The sequence below is a fragment of the Plasmodium fragile genome (genome assembly GCF_000956335.1).
Source record: "Plasmodium fragile strain nilgiri unplaced genomic scaffold supercont1.39, whole genome shotgun sequence".
Lineage (NCBI taxonomy): Eukaryota > Apicomplexa > Aconoidasida > Haemosporida > Plasmodiidae > Plasmodium > Plasmodium fragile.
The window spans coordinates 39787-52983 of record NW_012192619.1 but is presented as its reverse complement, the minus strand read 5'-3'; the positions used below and the strand labels follow the sequence as shown (position 1 = coordinate 52983).

The following is a 13197-nucleotide window of genomic DNA, read 5'->3' as shown; positions in this document are numbered from 1 at the left end:
GCGCACTTTATTTTTTTTTTTTTGTAATACTCAAGCATATTGTCATTTGTGTGGGGAGAATTTCCCCCGCCCCCCCCCAATATGCACATTTCAAATTGGGCGAAGCATATTTTGCCCTTCCCAAATTTGTACACAACTTTTGTTTCCCGAGTGGTTACATTTTAATCGCTCCGATTCCCTTAAAAAAAAACACCCCATTTTTTGTGTCAAAGAATTTTTGTATAATTCGCAAACAATTTGTAGCTTTATGCACATCGGGTTGAATTTTCCACAGGGAAAAAAGTCCCCTTCCACAGCGGCTCCTTCCCCGATTTATGCATTCCTGGCCGCACAGAAAAATGGTCAACAAAAATTGGCATATTTTCTACGTACGTCCCAAAGTATATCACATGTTGTAGTAACAAAGGTGTTTTTCTTTTTCATTAGAAAGAGAGTACGACTGTGGTTAGCAGAGCAGATGTCCTGTCGGTTCACCTGTCCTCCCCCATGACGAGCAGAAATGCCTTGAGGAACATTGTTTTGGCTGACCTAAGTAAAAACTTCACTACATCTGATGGGATTAAATATGGCGCCGATTTTGTGGTGTACAGGGGTAGGTTTTAGTAGCCCAGCCGGTTTGCGTGTTAATGGGTACAGACGTCTCCGCGTCTGCGAATTTATGCAGTGATGCAGAGAATTTAGGAGAAGTGATGCGACGTGATGAAGAACTGAAGCGCACCCGCATGGTGACCGCTCTCTTTGTACCATTTCAAATTATCCCCCGTATTGCCCATTCAGGGAACATGCACACGGAACACGGATTCTCACTCATTTTCATAAAGGAGGAAAACGTACCCCTAACTGATAAAGACAAAACGGTGATTTGCAGGATATGCGAGAGTGTTAAAAAGAAGGTATGACATATAGCTGCACTGTACGCCGAGAGGAGGTGGGAACCCTATGCTGTCTCCCTCCGTTCGGGTCATCATGTTGTACTGACGAGGGTGCCCATCGTCCCGCTTCATTCTGATGACATCCCCATTTTGCTGCCTTTTTCGCAGGGAATAATTGCATATGTAAATGGACATACTAAAGAAATTAAGTATGAGGAAATTTGTAGAAAAACAGAAGGATCCCCTAGTTGATGTAGCCAGAGCACAGAGGTAGGGAAGGGATCAGGGGTGTCATAATTCTTCCATTTGGGATAGCCGCCTACAAAAATAACCTCTTTGTAAGGTACACTTCCCCCCATTGGCCAGGACCACATGTCAACCACGTAACCTTTTTTTTATGCCCCACCCCGGAGAGTAACCGAACAGGACACTCCCCTTTTTTGATTCATTAAATGGGGGTTCAAAAAAAAGAAAGAATCAAACTTTGTTATTATATAATTTCGTACCGTCTGGTATTGTTCCATACCGTACCGTACCACATAGTATGCAAAACCCTTTTAAAAAAAAAAAAAAAAAAACGTAAAACATTAGCAGTTTTTGTTATCGGAAAATGGAGAGCTGCGTGATCAGCACTGTCCGCATATAAGCTCGTGCACAAATAAAAAAAAAAATGGGCTGAAACAAATAAGTGCGAAATGTGTGTGTATATATGGACGCGGTACGCGTGGAAGGCTCTGCTGGAGAGCCCTCTGAACAGTACAGCTGTGCAGCTACGCTGTGGGTATTTCCTCAATGGGTGGATTTTGCACCCGATTGGGCTTCCCAGTGGGAACCCCCCCGTTCCGTCTCGCCTCTCCTGGTTCTCCTCCACTTCGCTTCTATTCACTACGCGTTCAAGTTGAACGTCACCAGCGACTTATCGACGATAGAGAAGTTGAGCCGGGTGAGCAGAGCGGCGGTGTTCCTATTAATGAGCGTGAGCTGCACGGGCAAGAAGTTGTCCATAAGACAGAGCTGGATGAGCAGGATGTAAATCATCAGCTTGCACTTGAGTTTGTCCGACACGATAAAATTCTGGTCCTTCTTTAGCAGGAAAGTCTCCAAAAATCGGTGTCGAAAGTCTGAGGGGAAATAGCTTTTCCCCTGGGCGGTAAACTTGGTGTATCGTTCGAATTCTAATTTGCTTTTTTTGTGAAGGAGAAATTTGCCCAAATTGTTTGCATTGAAGAAGAGCGAATGGTGTGCTGTGGCAAAACACAGGTAGGCATTCAGGACGGCAAAAACCATAGCCAACTGCGAACTGCTTAATTTTTTTTTAATGGAGTAGGACTCATTTTTTATAAAATGCTCCATGGTTTTTAAGCAAGTAGGATGCATTTCATCTTTCACGCTGTCCATTTTGGTCACCCCGCTCAATACATTCTGGAAGAGGGTCCTTTCAAAATTGTCGTTAAAGCTGGCTAGTAAAATATTTGACAAATCAAATGAACTTAGAATATTTTTTCCATTTTTCACATAAGGAGGGAGATAAAAATCGAGTACATTTTCATTCCCTTCTTCCTTAACCACATCGACATGGTTATTCTTCGCCTTTTTCAGCATTTTCTTTTGGGAAGTAAAATCTTTCTGTGCCTCCTGAACATGTTGATCATCCTTCTCAGGCAAGGTACTTTTAATCTGTTCCTTGAAATTCTTAACTTGAATAATATTTAGTATGTATAAGAATTTTGGATAAATGTAGAGCAAATAGTATAGCAACACCGTTCTATATTTGCAAATCATATCGTCTATATTTTTTTTTCTTTCTCCTTGGAACGATTCCTTCGCTTCGTCATCCGGCTGGCATTCCAACCAGCGATAATTCATCAAGTAGTCATTAATTCTGCATTTTATTTGTTCCCCTGTAATTCTGCTCGTGTCCATAAAACACGTGCTACTTAAAATATCGCTTTGGATACACTTCATCACATTTTCGTACAGCTCATTCAAGTTCTGGTGTATATTTTTCAACACATACTCCTTGGTTGGGTCGTAATGCCCATAGTGTTTACTTAGCTGGATGTTCAGAGACACATCATAGATATTCTGATAATACAGATTTATTATTAGTCCGTAGAGGTACTCCTTGATTGACTTCAGATGATTTTTTTTAAAAAAACTATTAACGTACATATTGCTATAGTTTTGAATTTTGAACTGCAATTTGTTCATCCATTTGTGGGAATATATTTCGTTTCTGATGAAGTTCCAATAGAATTCTCTCTTTTTCTCCTCCTTCGAGTTTACAATATAGGCAGTTAACTCTGCGTAGTTGTAAATATCAATTTTGTATTTCTCCTCCTGTACGTTTTCTTCAATGACAACCATGTATTCGGTAACCGTGTTGTTCTTCTTCGCCCCAGTGCTGTCGGTTTGACCGCTATTTATGTAGCACGCTTGATTCTGTCCCAAACTTTTGTTCCTTAACATATCATTGAAAGCGTGTATCCTCATCTCTTTCTTCTTAATCTTACTCTTAAGGTTTTGAAAATCTGTGTAGTTTTTCTTCATCTCTGGAGTTATCTGGTTCTTCAAATAACTGATTGTATTTTTGTATGCCTTTACATACTCCTCATTGTTAATGCAATATACATCTAGATTCCTATTTGCAATGTCGTTAACATTTATTTTAAACCCTATACACTTGGAGTTAATCAGAGGATGCACAATTATGTTCTTCCTTATATTCTCTACTCTACTCCTTTCCAGTGTTATATTTTCATTCCTGTTTCCAATTTCACTTCCGTTTCTATGCGTTTTCCCCTTCAAATAGTTCATTAACAGTTTTTCCTTTCCGTGGCAACACAGCACATCTTCATCACTGTCATCGCTATTCACGACGATGGCCACTTCTTCGTTTATTTTGTTTATGTACCTTTCGAATGCTCCCAAACCACTGCACTCTTCGTCTTCCTCTGGTGAGTACTTGTCTTGACAAAACCCCTCCTTCTTGCCGACGCACCCCATGTAGTGGTAACTGGGTAGGGTGTTGTTTTGCCAAGCGCCATCTTCTATATAGCGATCATCAATATCATTCATCTGTTTTACATTGAGGTACTTTTGCTGAAGCTCCTTGATGGAGCTTTTGTGCACTTTTTTGTGTTTAACTTGCATCATGAAATTCGTGCCTGTTTTATAAGTGGGCTCTTTAACAAATCCGCTGGCCGAATCGATCAGCATGAAGTCATCAGAGTCTGATTTGTGTTCATCCACGTTGAGCAGTTCTATCTCTTTTTTCCTGGACGACCGGAAATTGCCTCTACTGGGCGCGTTGTACGTACGTGAGTACAGCACATTATAGAAGGAGTGAAAAAGCTTATCGAAAAAAATGCTCGAATTGTTTTCATCCTTAATGATGTTACTTTTTAATATATCATAGAAAGAATCCCTCAGGGAAAGGCAGTCCCCTTTGTAAGTCATACTGTTCGCACTGATGTTGCTCGTCCGACTTGAAGTATTGCTATTACGTTCGTCAAAATATTTTTTAATCTTTTTTAAATTTAAATAATTTTTATGCTTATATTTGTTAAAAATGACATACAGTAAATTGTACCCCTTACTCCCATCCTTAATCCTCTGCAATAAATCGTTAAAGCTGTTCTTCAAATAATTCTCATGCAGCACATCACAAAAAATGTCATTTTTCGACAAAATGTAAATGTGTTTATCTGCATGAAAACAAATATCATAATTCACATTGACTGTTTTTCTTTTCTCCCTTTTGTTCATAAGAAGATGCGTTAGAAGATGCCTCTCCTTGAAGGCCATCACATTAGGGTTGTCCAGAACGGACAAATAATTCAAATTCTCATAAATGGTTACATAAAATAACATCTTCATTTTTTCTTTGCACACTTTACATTCTTTGTTCAACTTTCCTGATGAGGAATTCCCACTACATTCATGTGAGAGAAATAACTTCTTAACATTTTCGACGCTCAAATTGTTATAAGCATTTTTCTTCTTAACTAATTTTTCCAAAAAAATGTCATGGTTTTTGTAAAAATGCTTCAACATGTTATGTCTCACAATTCTGTACAGCATGCGTCTCCTCTTCTTCTCCATGTAACCTTTGTTGTTCATGTAGCACCTCCACAGGTAAAGCTTATTAAAGAGGGCGTTCATTTTGTTTCTATCTACATCGTCTCCATACTTGCTTAAAAAACTGATTTGCAAATTTTTTTTTTCCCTATTTTTGGCCACCTTTACAATTTTGATCAGGTCCCTCAGATACATGGGGTACCTGTTAAGTAAGTTGATTCTTCTTTTTTCGCATTTTCTCAAGACTTTGTCTTTTTTTTCCCTTTTGGCCCACATGCGGGTTGCTTCCTGGCTGTCCCTCATTTCGGCGCTTGCCAAAGAGTCCGTTTCATTCGTGTTGTCCACGCTGCTGGAGCTCTTCGAAACCCTGTCACTTCTTTTTTTCTTCCTTAGGGGTCTCCCCTCGATAAGGATTTCCTCCTCACTCGACGTATATATCTCACTATCGTCATCATAGTCAAACAAAAATTTGTTATTATAAATGAGCAACTTTTTATTTATCAGATCGTACAACAAGCTGTCTTTGTCCTCTCCGTTTTGCTCCTCCTCACTCTTCACGTTGCTTTTTCGTCCTTTACTTCTTTTCCCTGGCGATGTGTTAACCCTTCCATGGTTCCCCACCTCATCGCCGTCACTCACTTTTCGTCCCAACAAAATATCGTTTATTTCTTTGTATGCGACCAAATACCTCGTAATGATATTCAAACACTTATCGTACAAGACGTCAAAATTGCAGCTCCTGTCCCCTTCACTGATAAAGAAGGATTCAAGGTGGTTTCGGATGGCCTGCTTGGATTGGTTCCTTTTTCTTATTATGTCTTCCTTCAGTAGTTTCAAATCTTTCAAGTGACTCTTTAATATTTCCGTGTTATACGTATTTTCATCGTCTACGAAGTTTATGTTGTGTCTGTTTAGCGAATTCCTCAGCGCCACCAAGACGACGCGGTTCGCGGTGGTGCTCAAGGTGTTGTCCATCTTGAGCTTCTCACGTGTGATGCCTAAACGCACTTTTGTTGCAGCCAGGTGGTTACCAATGGGAATTGTTCTGTATCCGTGGGCGCGGGAAAACCAATTATATTCCCTTCTGCGCACAACACCAACGCTGCAAATCTCAGCCCAATTTGGGTCTTCTATAAATTGCTACTTTGTGCGCTGTTTTACGTCACCCTTATTTTTCTCCTCCACCTCGCATGGTCACGCTGGAAGCATCACGATATGTTAAAACACTGACGTTAATTTGATCCTTTTTCTTTTTTTTTTTTTTTGTACTTTTTAATCCCCTTTTTTTTTACTTATGTGGCGATTATTTTTATTGCGGCAAATTTGCCGTTACTCTATTGTTCTTTCAATCCTCAAAGGGTGGGGGTGGAGGGTGGTATATTTTATATGCCTATTCCTCCCAAATAAATGTCATGGCTGGAAGATGTTATTTACAAAAACAACTGGCATGTATAGCGTACTCTTCACTCGCATTTGAAATGCGCTTTAAAGAATTCGCAGAAGAATTACAGGCGGGTATTGTGCCTTTTCATATTATTTTAACTTTTTTTTTTTTTTTTGGGGGATACCGTTTTTGGCTGCCTTTTAAAATATATCATATGAGAAGTGGGACAAAATTGTAGGCAACACGTTATTATCAGGGCGTAAAAACAAGGCAGTTTTAAAAAAATGGTGGGTCAAGGATGCAGCCAAAATGCGGCAAAACATGCTGCGCTGCAATACGTGACTCTGTCATGGTGGGCGGACAATACTCCTCGCCTTTTTCTTTTTTTTTGGTGCATTTCGTTGATAAATTTTTTTTTTTTTTTTTCACCGCAAATTGGAATGCTGTTTTGTAGATTAAGAAACGGCATTGGGAATTTTTCTAAATTTACGAGAAAATTAATTCGAAATGGTTTTGCCCTTTTCCCCCTTTTTAGCACATAAAACCACATCTTCAAAGAGGGTCACCCATAAGTATATATATAGGTACCTATATATTAGCAACCTTGTACTCGAAATGTCTTGTGGAAGCGGCTGCCCATCCCCCACATGTTGCGTATGGCCTGTAAGTTCACATTTGGTGGATGTATTTTTCACACGCTGACAATCTTAGCAAATTGTGCTATCTGCTCCATTGCTCCAAAGTGGGCAAGCCGGTTCACTCTTTTTAAATCGCAAAAACGCTGAATTTTAATTTCATTGCAATGTATTGCGCATTCATAACAATTGAACTACCGTTTATTATGGGTGTTTTTTTTTTTTTTTTTTTTTTTTGTTATGAATTTGGTTGCGAATGTTAAGGGGACATGACAAATTTGTACAATCAAAGTGCTCCATTTTAGTAATGGAAGCAATTTTTATATTTTAGTTCCGCCCTACCATAGGAGCAATGCCATTTGTTAAAACATATACAACGTGTAAGTAAGGAATGCGCTATAGTATAGGGTTATAAAAAAAAAGTGTGAAAGAAATCTTTACAAACGTTTTGCCATCCCTTACAGGGAGGCTGTCTTTTTTTATAGTAAACCATCGAAAGGCGTACCATCTTGAGGGGGCGTGCACAAATTGTCCACTCTTATCCACTCGCGTGCAGCTTGCTAATGCGTCCGTTATCACCTGGTTGCCACCTCCGTTCGGGAGACACATTCATAAGTCATCCCTTTGTTCGAATTGCTGTGCCCACCCTCTCCTTGCTGCATTTTTGTCTGCCCTTTTCTTCGCTTTTCCTGTTTTTTTTTTTTTTTTAAATTAAAAATTGGGAAAATCAAGGCAAACACAATTTTAAAGCGTGGCAGTGCACACGCAGTAATAAGAAATGGAGGTTTTCCAATTTCGGCAGGAAGGGGGCAAGCTCCGTTCTTGAATGCCCACCCCCCAAAGAAGGTTGAAAGCTTTCCAATTGTATGCGCCATTCCAATTCTTTTAGCCTTTATGCACCTCCCCTTATGTTCTGAAAATTGAAGTGGCAGAAAAATTACGCCCCATGCGAAGCTATTCGTGTGTGTGCCCAAATGGACAAAATGGTTGCGGAAATAAAATAAAAATTCCGGTAGCATACATGGCAAAATGGGAAAGTATAAAAAAGTTACATAAAAAAAAAAAAAAAAAAAAAAAGGACGTTTCCATTTCGGTACATCACAAAGCATACAACTCATAATAATTACACTCATTTGGGGTTCTTCTCTACAAACAAATCTTTTTTTTATTTATCCCCCCCTCTCATATTATAACTCCAAAAAGGCCATTGTTCCTTCCTTTTATAAGCAAATGAAATTGTTCCTTTTTTATTTACATATATGAACTTGGTGACCCGCTAAAAGATCAACTCATGTGTATGCGTCACCACTCCAATGAGCATTTGAAAAATATGACCAGCAATGTCGATAGTGATCCAAAGGTACCTATGTCGAGTGGAGAGAAAAAGAACATTCCAATTACCTCCCTGGACATAGACAAGCAAAACAACACTCACAATAATTATACACAAAAAAGACATGTAAATTATTTACTCGAAGTAAAAGGAAAGAATAAACAGGTACACAAACCTTCCTCACGTAAGAAGGAGCCCGCAGATGAAAAGAGCATCTTATCACATAGCAAAAATACACGCACATTAATTTGCAAAGTTAGTGAAAACAAAATTCACGTCAAACATGAGAAACAAATAAGCGAGCCACAATATCGACATGTACATAATAACACCCTTCAAATTTTGACTAAGGAGAAGGTAGAAAGAACCGTGTCCACACAGATCCATATAAATAAATTGAAAAACTGTAAGGTGTATCCCATGGGTAATCTAAAAAAGGATCAGGTAAATGAAAATCCACGGGGAGTCGACACCCGAGCAAGCTTCGGAAAAAGGAGCTGCAGTAGGGGCGTGTCCAATGTGTTAAAGAATGCAACAATGAAAAGGGGCCACCACAAAAAGGCCGAACACAAAAGTGCGATTCACGCCACGCATAAATGCGGAATTCAAGCGGAAAGAAAAAGTGGCAATCTCAATGAGCGAAAAACTGCGATGGTTTCCACACAACACATGAAAGGCCCTCCGCGAGATACACATTTTCAGGAATCGTCCAGGGGAGTTATCTCGCCCACAACCTGCACAATTTTAAAAAGTAAAATGAAAGCAAATTCATCAAAGGGGGTTCTTCTAACCCTGCACTGTAACGAAAAAATGAAAGGGAAAAACGAATTCTATAGGAAATGCCAAACTCGAAAGGAGAAAAAATGCACATTATTACCTGACCAGAACAGGACAACACAAACGGGTGATACATATGGTGGATGTCGAAATGTAGAACAAAATGGAAGAGTCGGCAAGGGCGCAACCAAGAAAGAAGAATGCCAAATGTCATCTGAAGAAAAATTGAATAATGTAAAAAGTTGCACACTTAAGAGGGGGGAACACCAATCTGGAACAAAAACAGGCACAGAAAATATGTTTACTAAGAAAATTGTAGGGGAAAACTGCACCGAGGAGGCAGCAGAAGGTGGTAGCACAAATAGGGAAACACGTCCTCCCACTAATACCATAAAGAGATGTAGAGTAAGAACTATTTTGTTCAAAAGAACGTGGCTACAAGAAGGGGCTCTGAAGAAATTAGTGTCGCTTGAAGAGGAAGGAGAAAGAAGAGGCTTCCAGTGTAAGGAGGACTCCGCTGGGGAATTATCCAATGAAAATAATTCTGATGAGGAACAGCCCTTGCAGGAGCCTCCCCACCTCCTAAGCGCAGAGAAAAAAGAACGGAAAAAAAAAGAGGGGGAGGGGAAGGAACACCCACATAGGTACAAAATTATAACAGTGAAGGTGAAAAAGAGCAAAGAGATTACAAAAGATTACATAATAACAAACCAAATCGGAAAGGGGACGTTCGGAAAAGTGTGTCTAGGAATTCACATACACACACACGAAATAGTGGCAATAAAAATCTTAAACAAAAAAAGGTTACAACGATTAATCAGTTATGAAAAAATAATGAAGGAAATAAAAATACATGAACAGATGGACCATAATCACATATGTAAATTATATGAAGCATATGAAGATGGAAAAAATATATATATGATATTAGAGTATGTGCCCAATGGAGATTTGTTGGAATATGTTTGTAAAAAAAAGAGAAGAATAAATGAAGACACAGCAAGGAGAATCTTCTACCAGTTAATCAGTGCAGTAGATTATTTACACAAATTTAATGTTGTTCACAGGGATTTGAAACCAGAAAATATTTTACTGGATGATGACGAAAATATAAAGTTAATCGATTTTGGTCTGTCCACTGTGTATGAAAAAAATAATTTGTTAAGAACATCATGTGGGTCCCCATTTTATACTTCTCCAGAAATATTACTGGGCAATAAATATCATGGAGAATTAACGGATGTGTGGTCCCTAGGGGTTATTCTTTTTTTATTACTCAATCGCAAGCTGCCATTTAATCATACCAATTTGAATGTACTGTTCCAGGAAATTATAAAAGGTCTACTCTATTTCGAACCGCATATTTCAGAAGGCGCAAAAAATTTAATTCGAAATATGCTAAATGTAAATTACCAGAAGAGGTATTCCCTCAGGGATATAAAAACACATCCATGGTTTAACTCATATCATATGAAGAAAAAAAAACTCACAAAATTGTGTCATGATAACTGTGACCTAATTTGCTGTAATGTATGTTTATACAAAATTATCATTCTGAGTAGTAGCCAGTGGATGCGCTTAATTTTAAATAAAATTGCTAAAATATATGCCGTAGGAGTGGACAAAGTTTGTTGTAAATTACAAGAAAAGGGAAAAAACTCTGTTAAAACGAGTTTTTATCTTTTGCTAAATAAAACAATTCGAATGATATCCACAAATAGTTCATTGTGTTCCCATCTTGTCGTAGTCACACACCAGTCTGTGCATCCTGAAAGTGAGAACTGTCCATCCATCCACCATGCAGCGTTCTCCTCTTCACATGCGTTGGCAAGTACATACACATAGCAATGCCGTGGAAAAAATGCTGCTCATACGGGACAGAAGTGTGTGAGAAAAAAACATTTTTACCTGTCCAGTCAGGCAAACTGGTAACAACAAAACATAACAATGTGGTGCGTAATGGATAATAACACCGTAAATAGTGAAAAAAAATATAGGGGAAAAAGAAAGGTCACCTCCATCCGTAAGAAGCACGGGCGGAGGGAGAATTTCGCACAAGGCATGGACGATTATCACAATATGGACTTAAAGGGGGGGCGCACAAAAAAAAAAAAATAGCAAAACAGCTAAGCAGTAAAGCTAACAACGATTATAATTTAGTAATCTTTTTAAGAGCACTCGCCAGCAAGCAACAACACACCACGGCAGTAAATCTCCTAGCGCATTTGGCGTCGCTTCAACAGAAACAAATTACTCCCTCGCGAAATGTCAAATCGGATGTACCCGCTTGATCATTCACATGTTGTATCATTTGGGGGGACCCTTATGCGCTGGCGACGGCGGGTTTTTAAGTCGAATGAGTTTGGTTGAAAAATTACTAACATGTGAATAGAACCAAGATTAAAAAAAAAAAAAAAGGAGGACGCCTTTATCTTCCAAACGGCGCGTTCAAAAGGGTGGGACTCCCCCTGTTTAATGTACCTCTTATTTTATACGTGATAAACATGTGCGAACATAGGAAAGAAGCGATCAAAACAAACGTGCACATATGTGTGCCTATCAGGTGAATGGGCAAATTATGTGAGAAGCCTACAGAATGGCAGTTGAAGCGAAGTTATGTCAGCTAACGATTTGATCAAAAAGAACTGTGTAGTCATACATATGGAATTTTTTTTGACGGGCATACATTAGTACCGCTATAATTTATGTGCATAAAATGACAAAGGTGGGGTGGGGGAAATTATTCATCCATTGGGCTTAAGAGATATGCGCATTGAGCACAAACAACCCATACACTTTTGCCCTTTTTTAGATAATACATTTTCAAAGAACGTGTAATATGATCGTACATTGTAGGTGCACAAGTTCATGGGCACGCAGAAAGGTGTACATTTACCACGACATGATTAAACTTCCTTCGTGATATCAGGAGGTAGAATAACAGCTTTGCTTCACGTTGGTCGCTAATATATGAAAATATTTCCCACATTATTTCCTTCTAAACATGGGGTATAAAAAACACCCCGCATGACCGTGCACCAGCTACGCAAAATAGCGCCTCATCCATATTTGCGATATATATTAAGCAGCGGGCATCATCACATGTGGTTCGAAATTTTATTGCAATGGGGTAATTTTGTGCGCTCCAATTTTTATCCAATAAAAGTTTGCAGTCGCATTTACCCCCCTTGTGCCATGTGCTATATATTCGCGTAGTACACTTCCCGTGGTCCCCCGTTACAACGGTACTTTTTTTTTTTTTTTTTTTTTGTTAGAACAGGGGATTTTATGCCCTTCCACATTTTGTGCACTTGCGTACATGCGAATTTTTCCGACATTGTTTTTTGTGTAGTACATGCATCCATACGTGAATGCGGCAAGGGCACATCGCAGATTCATACTTAGCTGATCTGAGGAGAACTGTTTCCCATTTCTTCTCTTTAGCCTTTTCCGAAAGAAGCCAACAATCGGAGGGACGTTCACTTTTAACAGCCCCACACAGGAGTGCAAGTTAATTCCGATTTTTGCAGGACTAGGGTTTAGTGAATTTATATGGTGGTGCATGACTCGACAAGTGGAACAAATTACAATTTAATAGAAATGTGAAGTGCACAAAGCAATTGTGCGGACATGTACATATAATGTATATATGTATTTATTTGTTTGGTGCCGCGTTTGGGAATTGGAAAGTAGAGAAGGGTTCGAATCGATGAGGTTATAAGTATTATACAGATGCCTCCGGGCCACAAGGTTTCTTCCGCAAATGGACCTGTACGCCGGGAAAAAGCCAAGGGAGGGGAAGAACGCCACCCTACTGTTGTATGGCTTTTTTTTTTTTTTTTTTTTTTGTTCTCGCCCGCATTTCTCCATGCGGTTATACTGCATGTTAGTAATTAAAGTTACGCAACATATAGTGTACATAATATAAATATTGCCATAGGCATTTAACTATAATTGCATAAATAAAATGTACATAACTTTTTAGCGATTCCTTACGTTTTTTTTTTCTGTTTTGATACATGCATTTTTAAACTTTTTTTTTTTTTTTCCTTAATTTTTTTTCAATGACTTTTTAATTTTTATCAACCATTTTTTTTTTTTTTTTTTTTTTTTTTT

At 38.8% G+C, this 13197-nt stretch overlaps 3 protein-coding genes across 3 annotated transcripts; 2 read left to right on the top strand and 1 right to left on the bottom strand.

Annotated features, from left to right (window-relative positions):
• Positions 1-486: 486 nt before the first annotated feature.
• Positions 487-1124, top strand: AK88_03418 (uncharacterized protein; the record flags this gene model as incomplete). Its single annotated transcript, XM_012481035.1, has 3 exons — positions 487-592; positions 778-893; positions 1041-1124. The coding sequence occupies 3 exons, from the start codon at positions 487-489 to the stop codon at positions 1122-1124; spliced, it is 306 nt and encodes a 101-aa protein (XP_012336458.1).
• A 633-nt stretch (positions 1125-1757) lies between these two features.
• Positions 1758-5927, bottom strand: AK88_03417 (uncharacterized protein; the record flags this gene model as incomplete). The annotated part of the gene is made up of 1 exon (XM_012481034.1): positions 1758-5927. One exon carries the CDS (start codon positions 5925-5927, stop codon positions 1758-1760), a length of 4170 nt encoding a protein of 1389 aa, XP_012336457.1.
• A 2374-nt stretch (positions 5928-8301) lies between these two features.
• AK88_03416 (CAMK/CAMKL/AMPK protein kinase) lies at positions 8302-10926 on the top strand (the record flags this gene model as incomplete). Its single annotated transcript, XM_012481033.1, has 1 exon — positions 8302-10926. The coding sequence occupies one exon, from the start codon at positions 8302-8304 to the stop codon at positions 10924-10926; it is 2625 nt and encodes an 874-aa protein (XP_012336456.1).
• Positions 10927-13197: the final 2271 nt, after the last annotated feature.